This window comes from Teleopsis dalmanni, chromosome X, assembly GCF_002237135.1.
Source record: "Teleopsis dalmanni isolate 2A chromosome X, ASM223713v2, whole genome shotgun sequence".
NCBI classification, from domain to species: domain Eukaryota; kingdom Metazoa; phylum Arthropoda; class Insecta; order Diptera; family Diopsidae; genus Teleopsis; species Teleopsis dalmanni.
In genome coordinates this window covers 91,848,196-91,864,953 of record NC_051848.1, presented here as the reverse complement: position 1 = coordinate 91,864,953, position 16,758 = coordinate 91,848,196, and the positions used below count along the sequence as shown (strand labels likewise).

The window sequence follows — 16,758 nt, the reverse complement described above, 5'->3', positions numbered from 1 at the left end:
AGTCATAGTTACTAGTCTTCTCTAAACTCTATGTGTTCCACAATAAAAGTAACATTCATAACAAATTATGTTAGCGTTATGCATTTCATTTACAAATGTTGTTCATTTTTTTTAATAATTTACATTTTCTTGCTTAGAGATGTAATTATTGTTGACGTCATTGCCGCACATCCGTTTTTATTCTTCCGAAGTTGCACCTGGAGCACTCTAAAATACATAATATTTCATATACACAATAAAAAGATTCGTTCAATAATTGCAAAGAATCAAATACCTCCTTTAATTTTTTTAGAACAAAGGCAGCTGCCTTACGAACCACTCGCGTCTTGCCGTTATAATAGTAAACAGGACTACTAACCTCACCTACACAACATTTCACGTAGTACCTGACTGGAGACTTACGTATATCTGCACTTATGTGGTAAAACGGCACCGCCAAACTATGATTGGTGCAATAATCCAGTAGATCAGATATTCCATTTTTAGCATCATTCAACGAACCGTCCGAACTCATCCTTCAAGTTGTATTTATAAGAAATCTTACAAAACTGCAACTTTTTACCATCCAATTGGACCGTACCGCACTGAACGACGAAAATTCTGAAGTGACAACCTAAGATACTTCCTGGTTGATGTTGAAGTGAAAAGCTACTCAGCAATATCGTTTGTCACTTTAAAGCAAATCGCTTTAATGCAAGAAGCTTATAGTAGTCTTCGAAATACAAATGAGAACGATTGTATAAAGTTCTTCTCTTGACTTTATCGTTGTCAAATTTTTTTTTTATTTTTAATGTTTCATGTCAAGAATACGAGGGTAAGTTAATAAGTTTTTAAAAATACTTCAGATGGCGCTCACAGTGTTATTTTTCAGTGCTGTAGGTCGTTATAATTCCATATTATTTTTTGAATGAAACTAATACAAGGGTTTTAATTCAATTTTGCTTATAAGCACAACTCATTTCAATTACACTAAAGAATAAATTATTCCTCGTTCTTTTCAAGCTCTGTTTAATATACTTCAGTTTATCTTAGCCAAAAAGTTTAAGTATTTACTCTTTAGCTGTAAAACTTAGCGAACACGGAACTAAAATAAATTTTCAGTGTTCGCTATGTTTAGAGTTAAATTTCTTCGTGTAAATATTAAAAAAAATTGTCAAATTTTCGTCCATATTTTAATATTTATATTGAATGAATTATTAAAGCGATTATAATTTCTATATTGGAATTTTTGATTTAGTATTTACTGAATAAATAGACTTCAACAAATAGTGCGTCCTTATCTTGCACATCTGCATTAATTTTGAGCGGATCTTGCATGGCAATTGCAACTAAAATAGTCCCGAAAATAAGCTATGCTATGTTTAGACTATTGTACTAAACTCGACAAATTAGCAGTCGAGTTAGACTATTTGCAATTTTTCGTACAAAATCCATGTAAGCATATTTAGCATATGCGGTTAGATAACTGTAAGTGTAAATAAAGTATTAAGTACGATAGTGTAAACACACCATTATTTTTTTTGGATTGATAAATCCGTGCTAAACTTTTCAATCGAAATTTCACCTTTAAAGAATATTTGCATGTTCGATTCATACATCTCAAGCAAAATGTATTTATTGAGTGAAAGTATAAGATTTTTATATAACACTTAGATATTTTGCCAGAGTAAGAAAAGAGTAAGAGTTGATTGATACGTCTTTTTCACTGTTATTTAAAATGCCACAAGTAAAGTTACTACGATTTGATCAATTATAAAAAAAAAATAAAATAATAGTATTAGCTTATTTACCGATATCACCGTATACTTTCAATATATAACATACATTTAAAATGTGAAATCATTTTATGTGAAATCAATTATCATTTGCATTCAAAATCAATGTTTATTTTAAAATATCTTGATATATTAATGTAGTTGTCAGATAGTAAGATAATCCTAAAAATATTCGATTGGACCCAAAATTAGAGCAAATACGACACAGAAAGATCAAATCCAAACTTAACAATCGAAAACGTCATTAGTCAAATCTTCGGAGAACTCAGTAGAAGATTACTTTCTAATTCGTTTATAATAATATTTGTTTTTTAAATCAAATACAAAATATATAAAAATATATAATAAATATTATAAAATTATTTTAAAACAGCAATTTAATAAATAATTATTTAAAATAATTATTCGATTGCGAATGGAACATTCAAAACATTTTCATGAGAAGCTCTTTACTGGCAATCAGCTATCTAACTGACAATCTTGTAATACTCCACCAATAAGAGTTGTAATACTTAACAACTCGATTTACTCTATATACTATACATTATATACTATGCTTTTGATTCTATTTCAAATAATATCAAATAGTAAAATCTATATATATAATAATGAATGTGAGTCTGTCTGTACTCGATGGATTCAAAAACCATACAACATCCAATCACCAGGAAAATTTAGGAAATTATTAGGTATATGCCCGGGAAAGTTTTTATATATAAAATATTGGAAAAATCCACTAATTTTAACATAAATAATAATTTTATAAATTTCTGTTTCAAACTATTGAGAATTTGACAGTTTGAGTGATACTGATTCTCTTTTTGTATTGTTGTGTATCATCAATATTTCAAATATTTCAAATTTCAAATATAAGAAGTAAATACTTTCTTCAAATTTATACCCGGGAAGGTTTTTATATTTAAAATATTGGAAAAATCCACTAATTTTAACATAAACAATAATTTTATAAATTTCTGTTTCAAACTGTTGACAATCTGACAGTTTGAGTGATACTGATTCTCTTTTTGTATTGTTGTGTGTCATCAATATTTCAAATATTTCAAATTTCAAATATAATAAATAAATAATTTCTTTAAATTTTTTGTTTTTGTAAATGAATATAATAATTTTGTGATACCGTGATTGCAAAATAAAAGGAAGATTATTAAAATTAAGGAAGATATTTTAAATTATTAATTTTAAATTAGTATATTAATTATGCCACCAAAGCGAAGTGCCATTGGTCGAACTACAAATCAAGTAAAAAGGAAAAGGAAAAGAGAAGAACGATCATTAGAAACGACTGAACAGAGGCAACCAAGGCAGCAAAGGAATCGAATTCGCAGTACACAGACAAGACGAACGATCCCCTTTACAATTACAGTCTTTATTCGAGTGTAATTTTTAGAAAAATGGATAAAAAGTGTACGTATTGTGGTGAAACACCAAATATGTGCTTTGCAGGTTCACCACCTGAACCATTATTAACTTTAGCATCAGATGAAACAAGTCAATCAAAAAATTTTTTGAAAAATACACGCAAATACAATTCATGCTTCCAAACGCCATCGTTCGGAGCAACGAATATTGTTAGCGCAAATTATATGCCAACATTTGAAGTACAAGGGCAAATTTATCACCATGCTGGATCACTAAAAACCGTCATTTAACAGGCGGTCTAAACAAAATACAGTTTACTAAAAATAGAAGTCAATCTATGGCAGGACAACGTCTGCCCGGGGTTACTAGTAATAAATATTTTATCTACCAGCCTATTAAAAATAGTTACTATAAAATCAAACTTTTGATATATATATATATTGATATATTAAAACCTGCAATTTATTAAACAAAATTTTTATCCGAGCTGAAAGTGTTAACATACTAACAGCTAATATTCGTTTTCTTATTTTAGTTATAAAATTTTACATCTTGTAATTATAATTAAAATAAATTGCAATAAAATAAACAGCTCCATTTTTAACATATATATTAATTAAATTATAAAAAATTTCATAAATTATACCAACTCCTATTACCTTCAAAGATTCTATATAGGTATGGATTTGATGGTATATGACTTAAAAAAATAAAACAAATTTCACAGCCTAAGTAGTAGCCGACATGAACGGTTAAGAACTACAATTCCTTTTTTAGTTCTTTCTTAAAAGTATGCACTAATTTATTATATTATTGTATGAACCAGGGCTTATATTCCATGAAAACAATCTTTTAAAAGCTGAACATCTTTATATACATATAATTAACGCCTTGATATCAATTATAAAAACTCACATTTCGTCTGTTGAATTCTAAGTCTCTACAGTTTCACATCAAGAAAAGAAAAACTTGTTTACTGTTGTATTGACTTTATGTCAAAATAACTTTGATGAGGTAATTGATTAATATATAATGTACATATAGTCCACTTACAAAATACTTATATCGAAACAAACAAAACCAATGATATATAGGCAATAAACTAAACTAAACAATTTTTTTCACTTTCAAACATTTTTTTTATTTTCCGTTATTATATTGCTTACGTGGAGTTTACTCTTTATTTACTATGCTTAGAACCATTAGATATTTGAGAATTGTTAAAGTTATCCTGTAACGCATAAAATTTCAAATAAATTATAGAAATATAATTATTCTAAAGTCCACCTCTTTCAGTGTCCGCAAAACATAAATAGCTGATTTTCGAACTGCCATATCCTGATCATGATAATAGTAAATTGGGCTGGAAATTGTGCCTACCATGCACTTCACAAAGTACTTGAAAGGCACCTTGATTGGATCGGTGTGTATATAGAAGAAAGGGTACGGAAGCATTAATTGTCTGCAATAGTCCTGGAGTTCTCTAACTGCAGGTTCCTTGGAGTCAAACAATGGATAAACATGCATTCGTCTTCCCTATAAAAATTTGAATAAATAAATAAATAAATTTTAAATTCTTTCTTACGAACACTCACGAGAAACATTGAAAAAGCATTAAAATCCATATTGAGCTCAAACGTATACGATCGTCGCAAACTTCTAACGAACTGATCTTCAGTTTCACTTGGAACAAAAATATTATTTTTTATTTTCTTTCAAACATTATTTATCGTTAGTTGCTTCTTTCTCACATACTTTCAGTGTTGTGTTTTACTAGAATTCATGAGGTTGACAAAATATTTTCTTCAGTTTTCTGCTTTAAATAGTAAGTTTTTATATATTCTATTTTATGTAAAATGATATAATAGTTTTCTTCAATACATGGAATCAGTCGTTTTAATTCCTTATATTTAGATTTCGTCAAATTAAAATTAAATATTAGTTATTAAATAAAGTTATTAAGCATGTAAAACAGCTGATAAAAATTCTAATAATTCGATTTGCTAAGATTGGCGTATAAATTTACCATGTCCTTCTAAATAATACCTCGATACCTAGTGCTTCATAGCTTGCTCAATAGTTCAATAGTTTTATATATTAAATAGATATTTTTCACCTTATTCTTTTGCTAAGTAACTTTGTTTAAACTTGATTAAAGAGTGTCATACTGTGTGCTACTCCCTTATCATATCCGAGCAGTTCTTTAAGAAACAATTGTCGCTAGGCACTAGTACACGATGTAGTCCAAAGGAACTAATGAAATGAGTGGTCCGTAGGGATGAGTTCAATCGCCACTTAGAATATATAAATTTCTAAATACTTCTTTGTACAAAATTTAATAGGGCATTCTATTATTTCTGAACAGGAAAAAACGTAAACAAATGAGAAGCAAAGAAATTCAATTACATATTAGAATTATTTATTTTGGAACTAGTGCATATTCTGATCCCTGGTAATGCAACGATTCACCAGTTGAAACAAAAATCCGCTGCTTATGCTCGTTGTATATAAACAAATTCCGAGCAATATGCTTCGTTAGCTTTTTTTTTAAATATATATATAGTGGACTGTGAACCTATGAATGATGTTGGTCTTACTTTCGATAAACATCGCTTTTACTGCCACTTTTTTGCAAATAATTTTAAAAATGCAATACAAAAATATGTAAAATTATATGTAATAATATCTGGAATTAATATAATTAATAACAGAACGGTATACATAAGTCACTAAAACACGCTGCGATGACAACGAATGAATGTGACCAAACTCCATGTAAGTACCAAGTTCAGTTAAAATAATAGCGTATAAATAAATTATTTTTTTCGTTATAGACAATGTTGCAACATCATCTATAGATCATCAGTTAAATCCCTCTACGATCGAATATAACCAAAGCACAATCAACTAGAAAGTAATTTATTAATACAAAAATATTTAATATGTATATGGACATATATTAAAATAAATATATACATATATAATAATATAAAAAAGGCATGTTTGATTTATTTTCCAAATGAAGAATTATTAAAAATACTAGTGCCGCGGTGTATAGCGCGGATACAATTGACAACATTCTACCCATTATGAACTAGTGAAAAGACTAGTGCCGCAGTGTATGATACTGGGACAATTGACACCATTCTACTCCTTATGAACTAGTAAAAAGACTAGTTCCGAGGTGTGTCGTACGGGGACAATTGACACCGGCAATGATAACTCAATGTAAAATTCACCAGTTGAGCCCACGTAAAGTGGATTATGAAACGACTAGCGATAAAACACACCTGGGGACTAGTGAATTCACTAGTTCAGAACTAGTCATAGGCGCTGCTGGGATAATCTTAACATAGCTACAAACAAAATCATAGTCTAATCTTATAAAATTTCAATCCAAACTATTTTTTATTAATGTTAAAGATACGGGGTAGGAGCAGATGCTACGTTTTATTGTGTCCTTTAGTACTTAACACATTAAAGCTGCTTGATTTATTAATTAATTCATTAATGTTAGTATACTTAAGTACTTTTTTATTTATTAATTATTATTCCTAACTCCCAGTGGAGCATACTGTTTCAATACCCTTTCGAAAGCAAGTACTGTTGCGAGTTTCAGAGTATACTTCTCTAAAATAAGTGTAATAGAAACTCCGAAATCTATAATGATTCGAACAAAACTTTAAGTAATCAGCAGGAATATTCTACGTGTTCATGGAAACTCATACCCTCTAAAGTATATAGTCGTTGAGATATGATAGTTAACCTATCTTTAACATTTTCAACTTTCTTCAATGCTGTTATAAACGGACATCCTGAGAACTCGTTCAACTGATCCCGAGGAAATACTTGAAATTATCATGAGATAATAGTACAGTTACACTGAACTGTGACCAGTGGTACATTATGTACATAAACCATACTGTACATTAATTATTTTTGGTAAGTAATTCTAAATATGTATTTATTGGCAAGGCATTTAAGCATATTGAGAAATGGTCTGCATATTAATATTAACAAATACTTTTAAATTATTGAATCTAGCGAAAATAAATTGTACCATTTTAATAGACGATAAGGCTACTGATTTTTAAAACAATTCCTCGATACCACTATAGGTTAACATGTCCATATAAGTCTGAGAAAGTCTGAGAAAGTCTTTTCAACTGATAATTTATTTATCAGTACATCACTCCCAGACTTTCCATTTCTTCATGTTGGGTTTAACTATATATCTGAAGCTCATCTAATGTAATTAGATTTTTTTACTGTTTATTTTTTGTATATATTATTAACTTTGTGACATGATCGTCTCTTGAACAAACCTTACCTTTATTTAAATTTTTAAATTATACTATCTATTTTATAGTAATATTAGATAATATTAGATTTCTAGATTTCTTCCATTATTATTATTATTTATACATAAGTAATTATTTACCGAAGTCATCTTATGTCATAAAAGAAATGGTAACACCCATTGATGCATTAAGCATAATAGTGTCAAAAAAAATTTATTAGTTTTAAAATTATTACTTAAATATATATAAACAAATAAATAAATAGTTGAATAAATCAATATTAAATAAATATTAATAAATATTAAAATTTTGATATATTAAAAATGTCTTTAGAAAGACCGAAAAGAGCTTTCAGTTTGTCAAAAGAGTGCTACCAGAACACAAATAATCTCTCAAATGATCGTTTACAAGATTTTTCAGTGTGGCGAGCTGATAAAGATATTTTTCTAAAAGTTGGACCAACTTAGACCACTAAATATTCTAAATTTGAAAATAAAATAAGTACGTCTTCTATTTCTATATGTTATTATACAAGAAATGTGCTTTTTTTATTGTTTATATTGACATTTATTTGCGAAACAAATCTGAGTTCGATTTATTTGTATTTTAAGTCGGACAGGCAGTTAAGACAGACAGATAAACATTCGTCATGAATATGATTATGTGGCTCATACGATATCCGATGTAAGTTCATCATCAAGTTTAGTCACATGCACTGGTTGATAGCAAAAACAAAGTATAAACAATATACAATTCACTGCATAAACAATAGCACCAACATTACAGAGAAAACGACACATACTTACGTACATATACATACATACGTACATACGTACATACGTATTTGTATTTAAGTATAAAACGTATCTCATACAATAAATAAACAATTCATTCTATATAAAAAAGTAGTTGTTCGTAATAGTTTTTTTGAATGATCTTAAAAAACGTCATAACAACCACCCATAAGAGATCATCTAAAGTGCTGATATTGTATAAAGAATTAGGCCTTTCGTTTTAAATGTGGCACAGTGGAGGCTCAAATATTAGAATTAGTTATCTCCTGTGTATTCTGATAATAGGATTTGCCGGGAAATCACCATACTGACTATATTTTGTTCTGCCATTGTAGGAAAACATTAAGAGGTATTCAGACTTGCTCGATAAATTTGTTGTGCAGTAAAGTATTAAAATTTTAATATCAGTTTTAAATTAATTTTAATTTGATTTTAACGAATCAAATCAAAAACACTTCTTTTCTAATTTTTAATTGTCGACTGTTGTATTATTAAGTAGATTTTTCCTTTGAGATATTAAAATTTACAGTCTTGTAAATTTTGCTGTTGAAATGTACCCAAACAAAAATCTTTGTCCAATCATATCTACTTTATTTTCACGATCTTTCATCTTAATAAAAATGATAAACTGATACCTTATAAGCTGCGAAATTCTTAGCAAGCAATTTGTAGAAATTGAACTAGAACTATGTAACAGTGACTGTTCCTTTTCGAGGCATCTCTTCAATAACATTAAAGACTTCTTTAACGTATTACAACCTAAGTCAGTGATCAGATGTTATTACTGAGCAGTAATTACCGACCAAAAGCAAGCTTTGTTACTCGGGTAACAGAGTATTACCCGGGTTATGTTCAAAGGCTGAATACAAACTGAAAGCGAGGTATATAAAAAAGTCAGCGAGGAACGATTAGAGTAAATTTTTCAACGAACTTGCAAAACACGCCGAAGAATAGCTGCTTCTTCTAGGCTAAGACACACCAAGAAGTTGTACGAAATTACCAAACAGCTAACTGGTAAAAATAACTTTCGAAATAAACCTATAAAAGAGAAACTAAAAAATTTACTGACAAATAAAGAACAACAACTAAACAGATGGGCCCATTCTTCGAAAGTATTTCAAACAACCTAGAAACCAACAAATCAGCGGAAATAGCTCAAGTCGAAGATTTGCGAATCTATACGCAATTCCAACACATCAGCACGAGTGCTGTGCTCCAACGAGGCAAGAAGTGATAAAGGCAATTAAAGCTCTGTAAAATGGCAAAACTGCTGGTATTGACAATGTATTTGGTGAATACTTAAAAATAAGCCCAGAATTAGCAGCAGATATTTAGCCTCCAATAACACAATCTATTAGAGACAATGAAACTATATCGAAGACAGAAACGAGTGTATCTTAGTAAAAATTCCTGAAAAAGGCGACTTGATTGACTGCAATAATTAAAGAGGCATCATATCACTCCCCATACTAAGTAAAATACTCTCTTGGATAATTCTGTCAAGAACGTCAGCAAGCGTGAAGAGAAGTTCACGAGAAAAACAATATGGCTTTCGACCAAGCCAGCTACAGTGTTTATCTAATTACAGTGATGATCGTCTCCTACTTAATCGCGCATGCAAATATTCATAAAGAAATGTCTTAGAAGAATACTGAAAATATTGTGCCGGAGCGCATATCCAATACTGATCTCAAGGAACGCACGGAAAGAACACAAGCCGCCGGCCTGTAGTCCCAGCTAAGACATGGCGAAGAATTGTGGACCAGCAGCTTAAAGGCGCACAGTACTCCTGTGCAGGCAACAGAATAAAATTTAGGGGAATCGTTGAGGCCCTGTGTTTCACTGAGGAGACAAGGACTCGGGTTATGTTGATCCAATAAAGAAACAGAAATTAAGAAGACATGCATGTTATTACGTATTATCAATGAAAAATTATGTCAATGAAAATTTTAAATTTCTTGATTAATTTCAAAAAAACTTGACATAAAATATATAAATAAACTATAAGTTTTTGCAGTAGCCGTCCTTTTTCAGAGACTGGAGTAACAGATAGATGAGAAACGTAACGGATGCTACGAAGCACAGTGGAAAGAGCGCTGAATTATTTGAGAAATTTGTCTGTTTTACATTTTGTTCTTTAGACAATCACTGATTCAAGAGGTTACTTAAGAGGTTCAACTTTTTGGAAAAAGTGCAAATGTATATATACAATTGTCTACTATTCAAACACCAACTGCATATAAAATTAATATATAAAAACTGAAACTATTTGGTTTCAAAATATTCTACATTAAATGAAAACAGTTTTACACTCCATTTAAAAATTTTATATAAAAAGATAAAAGCTGTAGGTGCAAAAATAGCTATGAAATGCTTGAATTTTAAATTGACATAGTTGGGTTCACAGTATATACTGTTTTCAAAACAATCTTGGAACAGATTGGAATAGTAGAATATTGAATTTATCTTATGTTTCTGTTTGAGAAAAAACTTTTATCGATATTTTTGTTCAATCTTCGTCCTTCTTTAATTGCTCCTAAAAGGTTTCTAAAATTCTCAATTGAGAATTTAACATTTCTACTTAATTCAATTCATTATCTATTTTCTAAACTCGTTTGTTGTGTATATATAAACAACACATATATAGTATGTGCTTTATATATATTTCAAGTTCCATAGATTTCCAGAAGGTATATTTAACTCACAGCATTTTTATACGCGCACATATATATGAGTTATATGGTCTTATTATCTCGAAGACAACGGATACATCAACAGTTTACTTGTGATTAGACACCAATTATAAGCACATACGCGACAAATAATATCAAGGGAATTTGAAAATATTTTTTATTGTCCATATTGTTTAAAGATATATAATTGCCAATACTTCAACTAAAATAAACAAATAAATGTGCACATTCCCACTTGTGTTCACAGCGTGAGATCTGAAAGCACTAAACGCCAAACGACTGCGTTCCTTAGTCATGAAGCGCCTTAGTCACTTGATGAAATTTTAAAGGAACTCTGCTGATATTAATTAATGAAAAATGTTCAAATTTAAATATTTTATTTAAATTTAATAAATTCCTTTAATTAAAGTATACATATTTTATTTGTGATATAAAAAGTATAACACTAAAAGTAAAATGTGAAATGTTTGCTCTATATCTCAAAATAAAATAATATAAATATAAAAAATGCTTTTTAATCTAAGAAATGAAAAAAGCATAAGAGAGTAGAAATTATACTACTTCCATAAAATACAGAAAATACAGAATACATCTCACCTCATCTAAACAACGTTCATCTAAACAGTCTTTTAAAACACACAATATTATTGAAGTGTTGAGGAGTTTATCATATATTTAATTTATGGTAATTCAAATTAAATCCATCCTACACCAGATATTCACAGTACGTCAAATTCTGATGAAGATCCAAGAAAAAGAAATCGACACACACCACCTATTTATCGATTTAAAAGCTGCTTTTGATACTACGACTAGAAGCACTCTTTATGTCGCTGTCTGAATTTGGTATCCCAGCAAAACTTATACGGTTATGTGAAATGACTTTAAGTAACACCAACAGCTCCGTTAGAATCGAGCTCTTTGCTACCAGACGAGGATTCAAACAGGGTGACTTCTTTAATTGTTGTGGGACTTCTTTAACCTAATATTGGAAACGATAATTCGAGCAGCAGATTTAAATAGAATCTCCTGAGCGTCTTGGAACCCACGTCACTGTTGACAATTATAAGGTCGAAGGTGTGAAAAACTCTATTTACTTAGGAACCAGCTTTAACACCAAAAATGACATCAGCCTAGAGATTCAATAAAGAATCACTCTAGCCAACAGGTGTTACTTCGGACTAAGTAGGCATTTGAGAAATAAAGCCCTCTGTCGACAAACAAAAATCACGCTTCACAAATCTCTTATCATGCATGTCCTGCTTTATGGTGTAGAAGCTTGGACAATTACCAACAGCGATGAGAAAGCGTTAGGAGCATTCGAGAGAAAATTCTTCGAAAGATCCTTACCCATTGGTCCCTTACCCATTGGCGACAAGTATCGAATTAGATGGAACGATGAGCTGTATGAGCTCATGTCATACCGCAGAGCATTGACATAGTTAAGCGCATAAAAATTTAGCGACTTCGCTGGCTTGGTCATGTTGTGGGAATGGAAGAAAGTACTACGGCTAAAAAGGTTTGATTCAGTACCCGCAGGTGCAAAGCGTGGTAAAGGACAGGTTATCAGGTGACAAACAATATGGAGACGCTCGGTACTACCAACTGCAACAGCAAACAATCACAGATATTTTAATTTTTATCTAGATATTAATAAAACTTATAAAATTGTATGTATTTTTGTATGTCACCCTTTCTAGTATGTGCTCTTCAACTTTGGAGAATTGATTCGATTACGATAGATCAATATTATTGAGGTTTGAAGAAACACCTTCGAAATCGATCGGCATTGATTTCATTGCTTGATTTGATTAGACAGTGGCGTCTTCATTGGAATTTACTATAATGTTCACTTTGAACTTGAAGTAATGTACAAGTATAAATATGTTTACTTAAGTGACAAAATTCAATTCTTGAAATAATTACAAACACTTGAATATTTAGTATTCCCGCTGAATCGATTCTTTCTTCATTTTTTGTGAGTAGCAGTGAAATGTTTACAAAATACAAATATAACACAGACAACGCTGGATAGGTTGTTTTTGTGGGAATTGTGTGTATAATAATTCATTATGACAAATTTTGTTTATTTTCGATATTAATAACTGAAAATGATAGAATGATAGATATAAATAAATAATCAAATCAAGAGAACAGAATTGAAAAGAACACACGTCCAATTCAATCTTTAAAAATCTGCTAAATTGCAGCAAAATTTTATCGGAACTGCAATTAACGTTAGATCAGATACACTCTCATTGGTTCAGCGCTCCAACAGACAATACTTGTACGTCCAAAGCTACGTAGTCCATATTTTTGTAAATGTAAGCTTTTTCACAGATTTCTGAATCAAAATTAAAATTAAAATGGAATGAATTCTGCAAATATCAAAAACTTTGTATTTGTAAAATATGTAGAAGAAATTAACTTAGTTTGAATTATTTTTTATTATCAAAAAAACAATTAGTGTTTTCTGAGAGAAGATTATGGAATATTCTGCCTTAGGCAAAGAGTGTATTCATACAGACATCTTAAATGATACAGACACCAATGAGAACCATTTATACTTTTTACAAATATGTACACATTTATTTTCATATGGATATGTAAATTGTTTAAACTAAACTGCTGCTAAGTATTATTATTATTATTTGAATTTACATCTCAGCGTGTGTTATTGCTGGGATTCACATAATTCCGGATGACAGCATCAAGGAAATTATGCTCTGTTGAAGTGTAGTCCATGTTCTACATCTATTAAATTGTGTTGCTCCTTCTAAAGAATGTTGATCGTTTCCCTCACTATTGCACATGTATGCAACAAGGCGTATTTCTGCATAGTATTTATTAGAAGTTTAGAGAGTTCAAGTATGTCCATAGAGTGTGTGAGGGTTTTGGGTACTAGAACAGTGACTGATAGTATTATTGGTACAACAACCACTCGCTGAAGTCTCCAAATTTCTTTGATTTCCCTAGCCAGTGGTATGTAGTTGCTCATATTTTCTGCATACTTCTCCTCAATGTTGCCATTATGCGGAATAGCAACATCAATCAGGTACGCTGAATCATTCCTTCTATCAGTCCTTCTACCAGTAGGATATCAGGCTTATTATGTGTTATTAGTCGATCTGTGTAAACTTGTCGATCCCAGTACATACAAAAATTGGTGTTTTCTAGCACCGCAGTGGGTTTATATTGGTAAATTGGACAAGTTATAGAGATCAATCCATGCTTGAATGCAAGATTTTGGTAGATTACCTTACATACTGCATTGTGCCTGTTTAGATATTCCCTTGGTGCCATTACAGAGCAGCTGGAGATAATGTGATCCAATGTTTCTGAGACTGAACCACATTTCCGACACAAGTCATCCTCAACTCGTTCTTTAAGAATATGATTGCGATAATTACGAGTAGAAACCACGCCATCCTGTATCGCGCACACAAAACCTTCAGTTTTTTTGCTGGTCAGGCACCACCAAATCTAAAGGACAGAATACTCTGTTCTTAGTTTAGTGCCATACAAAACCAAAGAGGACTCAGCGAGTCTCCTTGAAAAATACCTCTTCTGATTTGTATGACGTCTGATAACTTAACGCCATCAGCCGTAGGTACCCATAATATGGTACTGCACCCTTTCATTATTACCGTCAAAAGTGTGATTAACTCAGGATCTATGCGGTATAGGCGTAAGACATTGATCAGTCAAGAATGTGGGACACTATCGAATGCCTTAGCATAATCAATAAAGCAACTAAATAGGTTTCTTTTTGTTTTTACTGCCTGTCCTACTGTTATCGTATCGATTATCAGTTGTTCTTTGCATCCCTTTGAACCACTTCGACAGCCTTTTTGTTCTTTGATCAATATATCATTAACATCTAAGTGCGCATATATGCTTTTGCTAATCACCGACGTAATGAATTTATAAAGCGTCGGCAAGGAAGTGAGAGGCCTTCTTTCCGCTGAACAGTCAACTCTCCGGCCTTTTTATTAGATTTGTTATAAGCCTTGCAAGTTGGTTATGAACACATCGAAACTGATTGTACCAGAAATTCTGCACTTTTTCCAAGCCTGGCGCTTTCCAATTACTAGATCTTACAATGGTTTCCCGTATTTCGTTCTCAGTTACTTCCATAAGTCGCATTGTGGCAATACTTGCATAACGATTATGTTCGGAATCTATCCACTCTGTATGCAGAACATGGACTTTAGATGATTCCCACAATGCACTCCAAAAGTTCTTTGCTTCTGTAACTGAGAAAGATGCATGTTGTCTAGTGTTGTCAGTTGAACCAAGTGTAGAGAAGAATTGACGTTGATTTTTAATATACATAGAGTGCTGAACACGTCTTCGAGTCGAATGCGGTTCCTGGTAGAAGCTGGAATCTTCTTGCTTCGCGCAATGAAACGGTATTGATCTGGGACTCTCTGAACAGTGACATGCGAATATTGGGGAAAACGTTCAACAAATTTTTGATGTAGCATGAGACGATATGATGTTAAGTCCTCCCCTCGAGAATAAATGAGGACTGCCAATCAAACAATCAAACAGATTTAATGAGAAAAAAGGACTGTCATTTGCGTTTTGCTAAAAAAGTTTCATATGCAATTTTTAACCATTTTCTCAATGCATTTAAGATTGCAATCTGGTGTAGCAGAGTTCTTTTATTAAAGGTAATGAAGTTTGTTATTGAAAATGCATAGATTAAAAAATTTTCAACCTCTACGTGGTAGGCACCTTGTCGTGGTGTAGGGGCTTAGATACAACTTGAGCTATTCTGATCAATATTTCAGTCAGTGTTATCACTGATGTCACTGACTGGAATGTTGATTGAGATTAGAGCAAGAAGTGCAACCAAGATCTACCAGTAGGTTAAGGTAGAATGTGTTGTTTTGTAATCTATGTTTGTAGTGATAGTAATTAGTTATAAATTTGTAGTTAATTTGTTGTTTGTAGTTTGTAGTTTGTAACCTTGTAGTCCGTGTAGTAGTTAGTTTGTAGATAGGCTCTTTGTTTTTGCAAGCTGGCAAAGTCTGAATGGCTAAACAATACTCTAGCGTCTCAGGGAGTAGGTGGCGGTAAAGACCGTCCACTAAGTTCCAGCTTATCAGCCAGACTCGTAAGGGTAAGTGCGACAATCTCTCAGGCTGATGGGAAGCTCTTGATATGGTCATGTCTCTGCCAAGGGTGGACTGCTGATTGTCGGGCTGGAAAGAGAAAACTTCCCGGGTACGTATTTATAGTAATATTTGTTTTGATATGTGTAGCTTTCAAATTTGTACGATACCTATAAAAACCCCCAAATCTGAGGTAGACTGTTACGCCGAGGATGCTTGACTGGAGGGGTGCATCCAGTCTTTTAGTAATGAACTCAGGATACCGGGCACTCTCCTGTTTTAATTAATGCCTTCTCAAAGGATGGGGCTCTGCTTTGGGTGACTGTTCTTTCCCTTATATTAAACACTGTATATGGATAATAAACTAAATATACCAATTAATAATATAATTACAGAGTCAGAGGAAGAAGCTCTACTCCGTTCGCCAACGAAGGTTGGAGGAAATCTTGAAAAGAGGCTTGAAGCATCTCTCAAGATTCAGGATCTGGATGATCTGAACCCATCTGCTCAGAGACCAATGGTATCAAGCGGTGGGAACACCTCTCCGGTGATTGACACCTAGAGTCCTATGGACACAGGTGACCACGATGGCGGTGCGTCTAATGCTAATACCCAGAGCATGGTGAACTCAGGTGACGGCAACATAGAGACCAGGAAGAAAGCGGAATACTTCACCGGGGCTCAGAAAAGACGCA

The 16,758-nt window shown here is 31.8% G+C and overlaps 2 protein-coding genes across 2 annotated transcripts in view; both read right to left on the bottom strand.

Annotated features, from left to right (window-relative positions):
* LOC119690276 overlaps positions 1–16,758 on the bottom strand; it is a 23,670-nt gene that overhangs the window by 5,296 nt on the left and 1,616 nt on the right. The window lies entirely within an intron of this gene.
* On the bottom strand, positions 4,324–4,819 carry LOC119690277. The gene is made up of 3 exons (XM_038105300.1): positions 4,751–4,819; positions 4,443–4,691; positions 4,324–4,386 (listed from the first exon to the last, which is right to left on the bottom strand). Exons 1-3 carry the CDS (start codon positions 4,778–4,780, stop codon positions 4,336–4,338), a joined length of 330 nt encoding a protein of 109 aa, XP_037961228.1. The 5' UTR covers positions 4,781–4,819; the 3' UTR covers positions 4,324–4,335.

Coding starts and splice junctions, on each gene's coding strand:
- LOC119690277 (XM_038105300.1), bottom strand. CDS start 4,780: ATGGATTTTAATGCTTTTTCAATGTTTCTC. Junction 4,692..4,750: donor ATGCTTTTTCAATGTTTCTC/GTGAGTGTTCGT, acceptor AAATTTTTATAG/GGAAGACGAATGCATGTTTA. Junction 4,387..4,442: donor TTTTGCGGACACTGAAAGAG/GTGGACTTTAGA, acceptor TATGCGTTACAG/GATAACTTTAACAATTCTCA.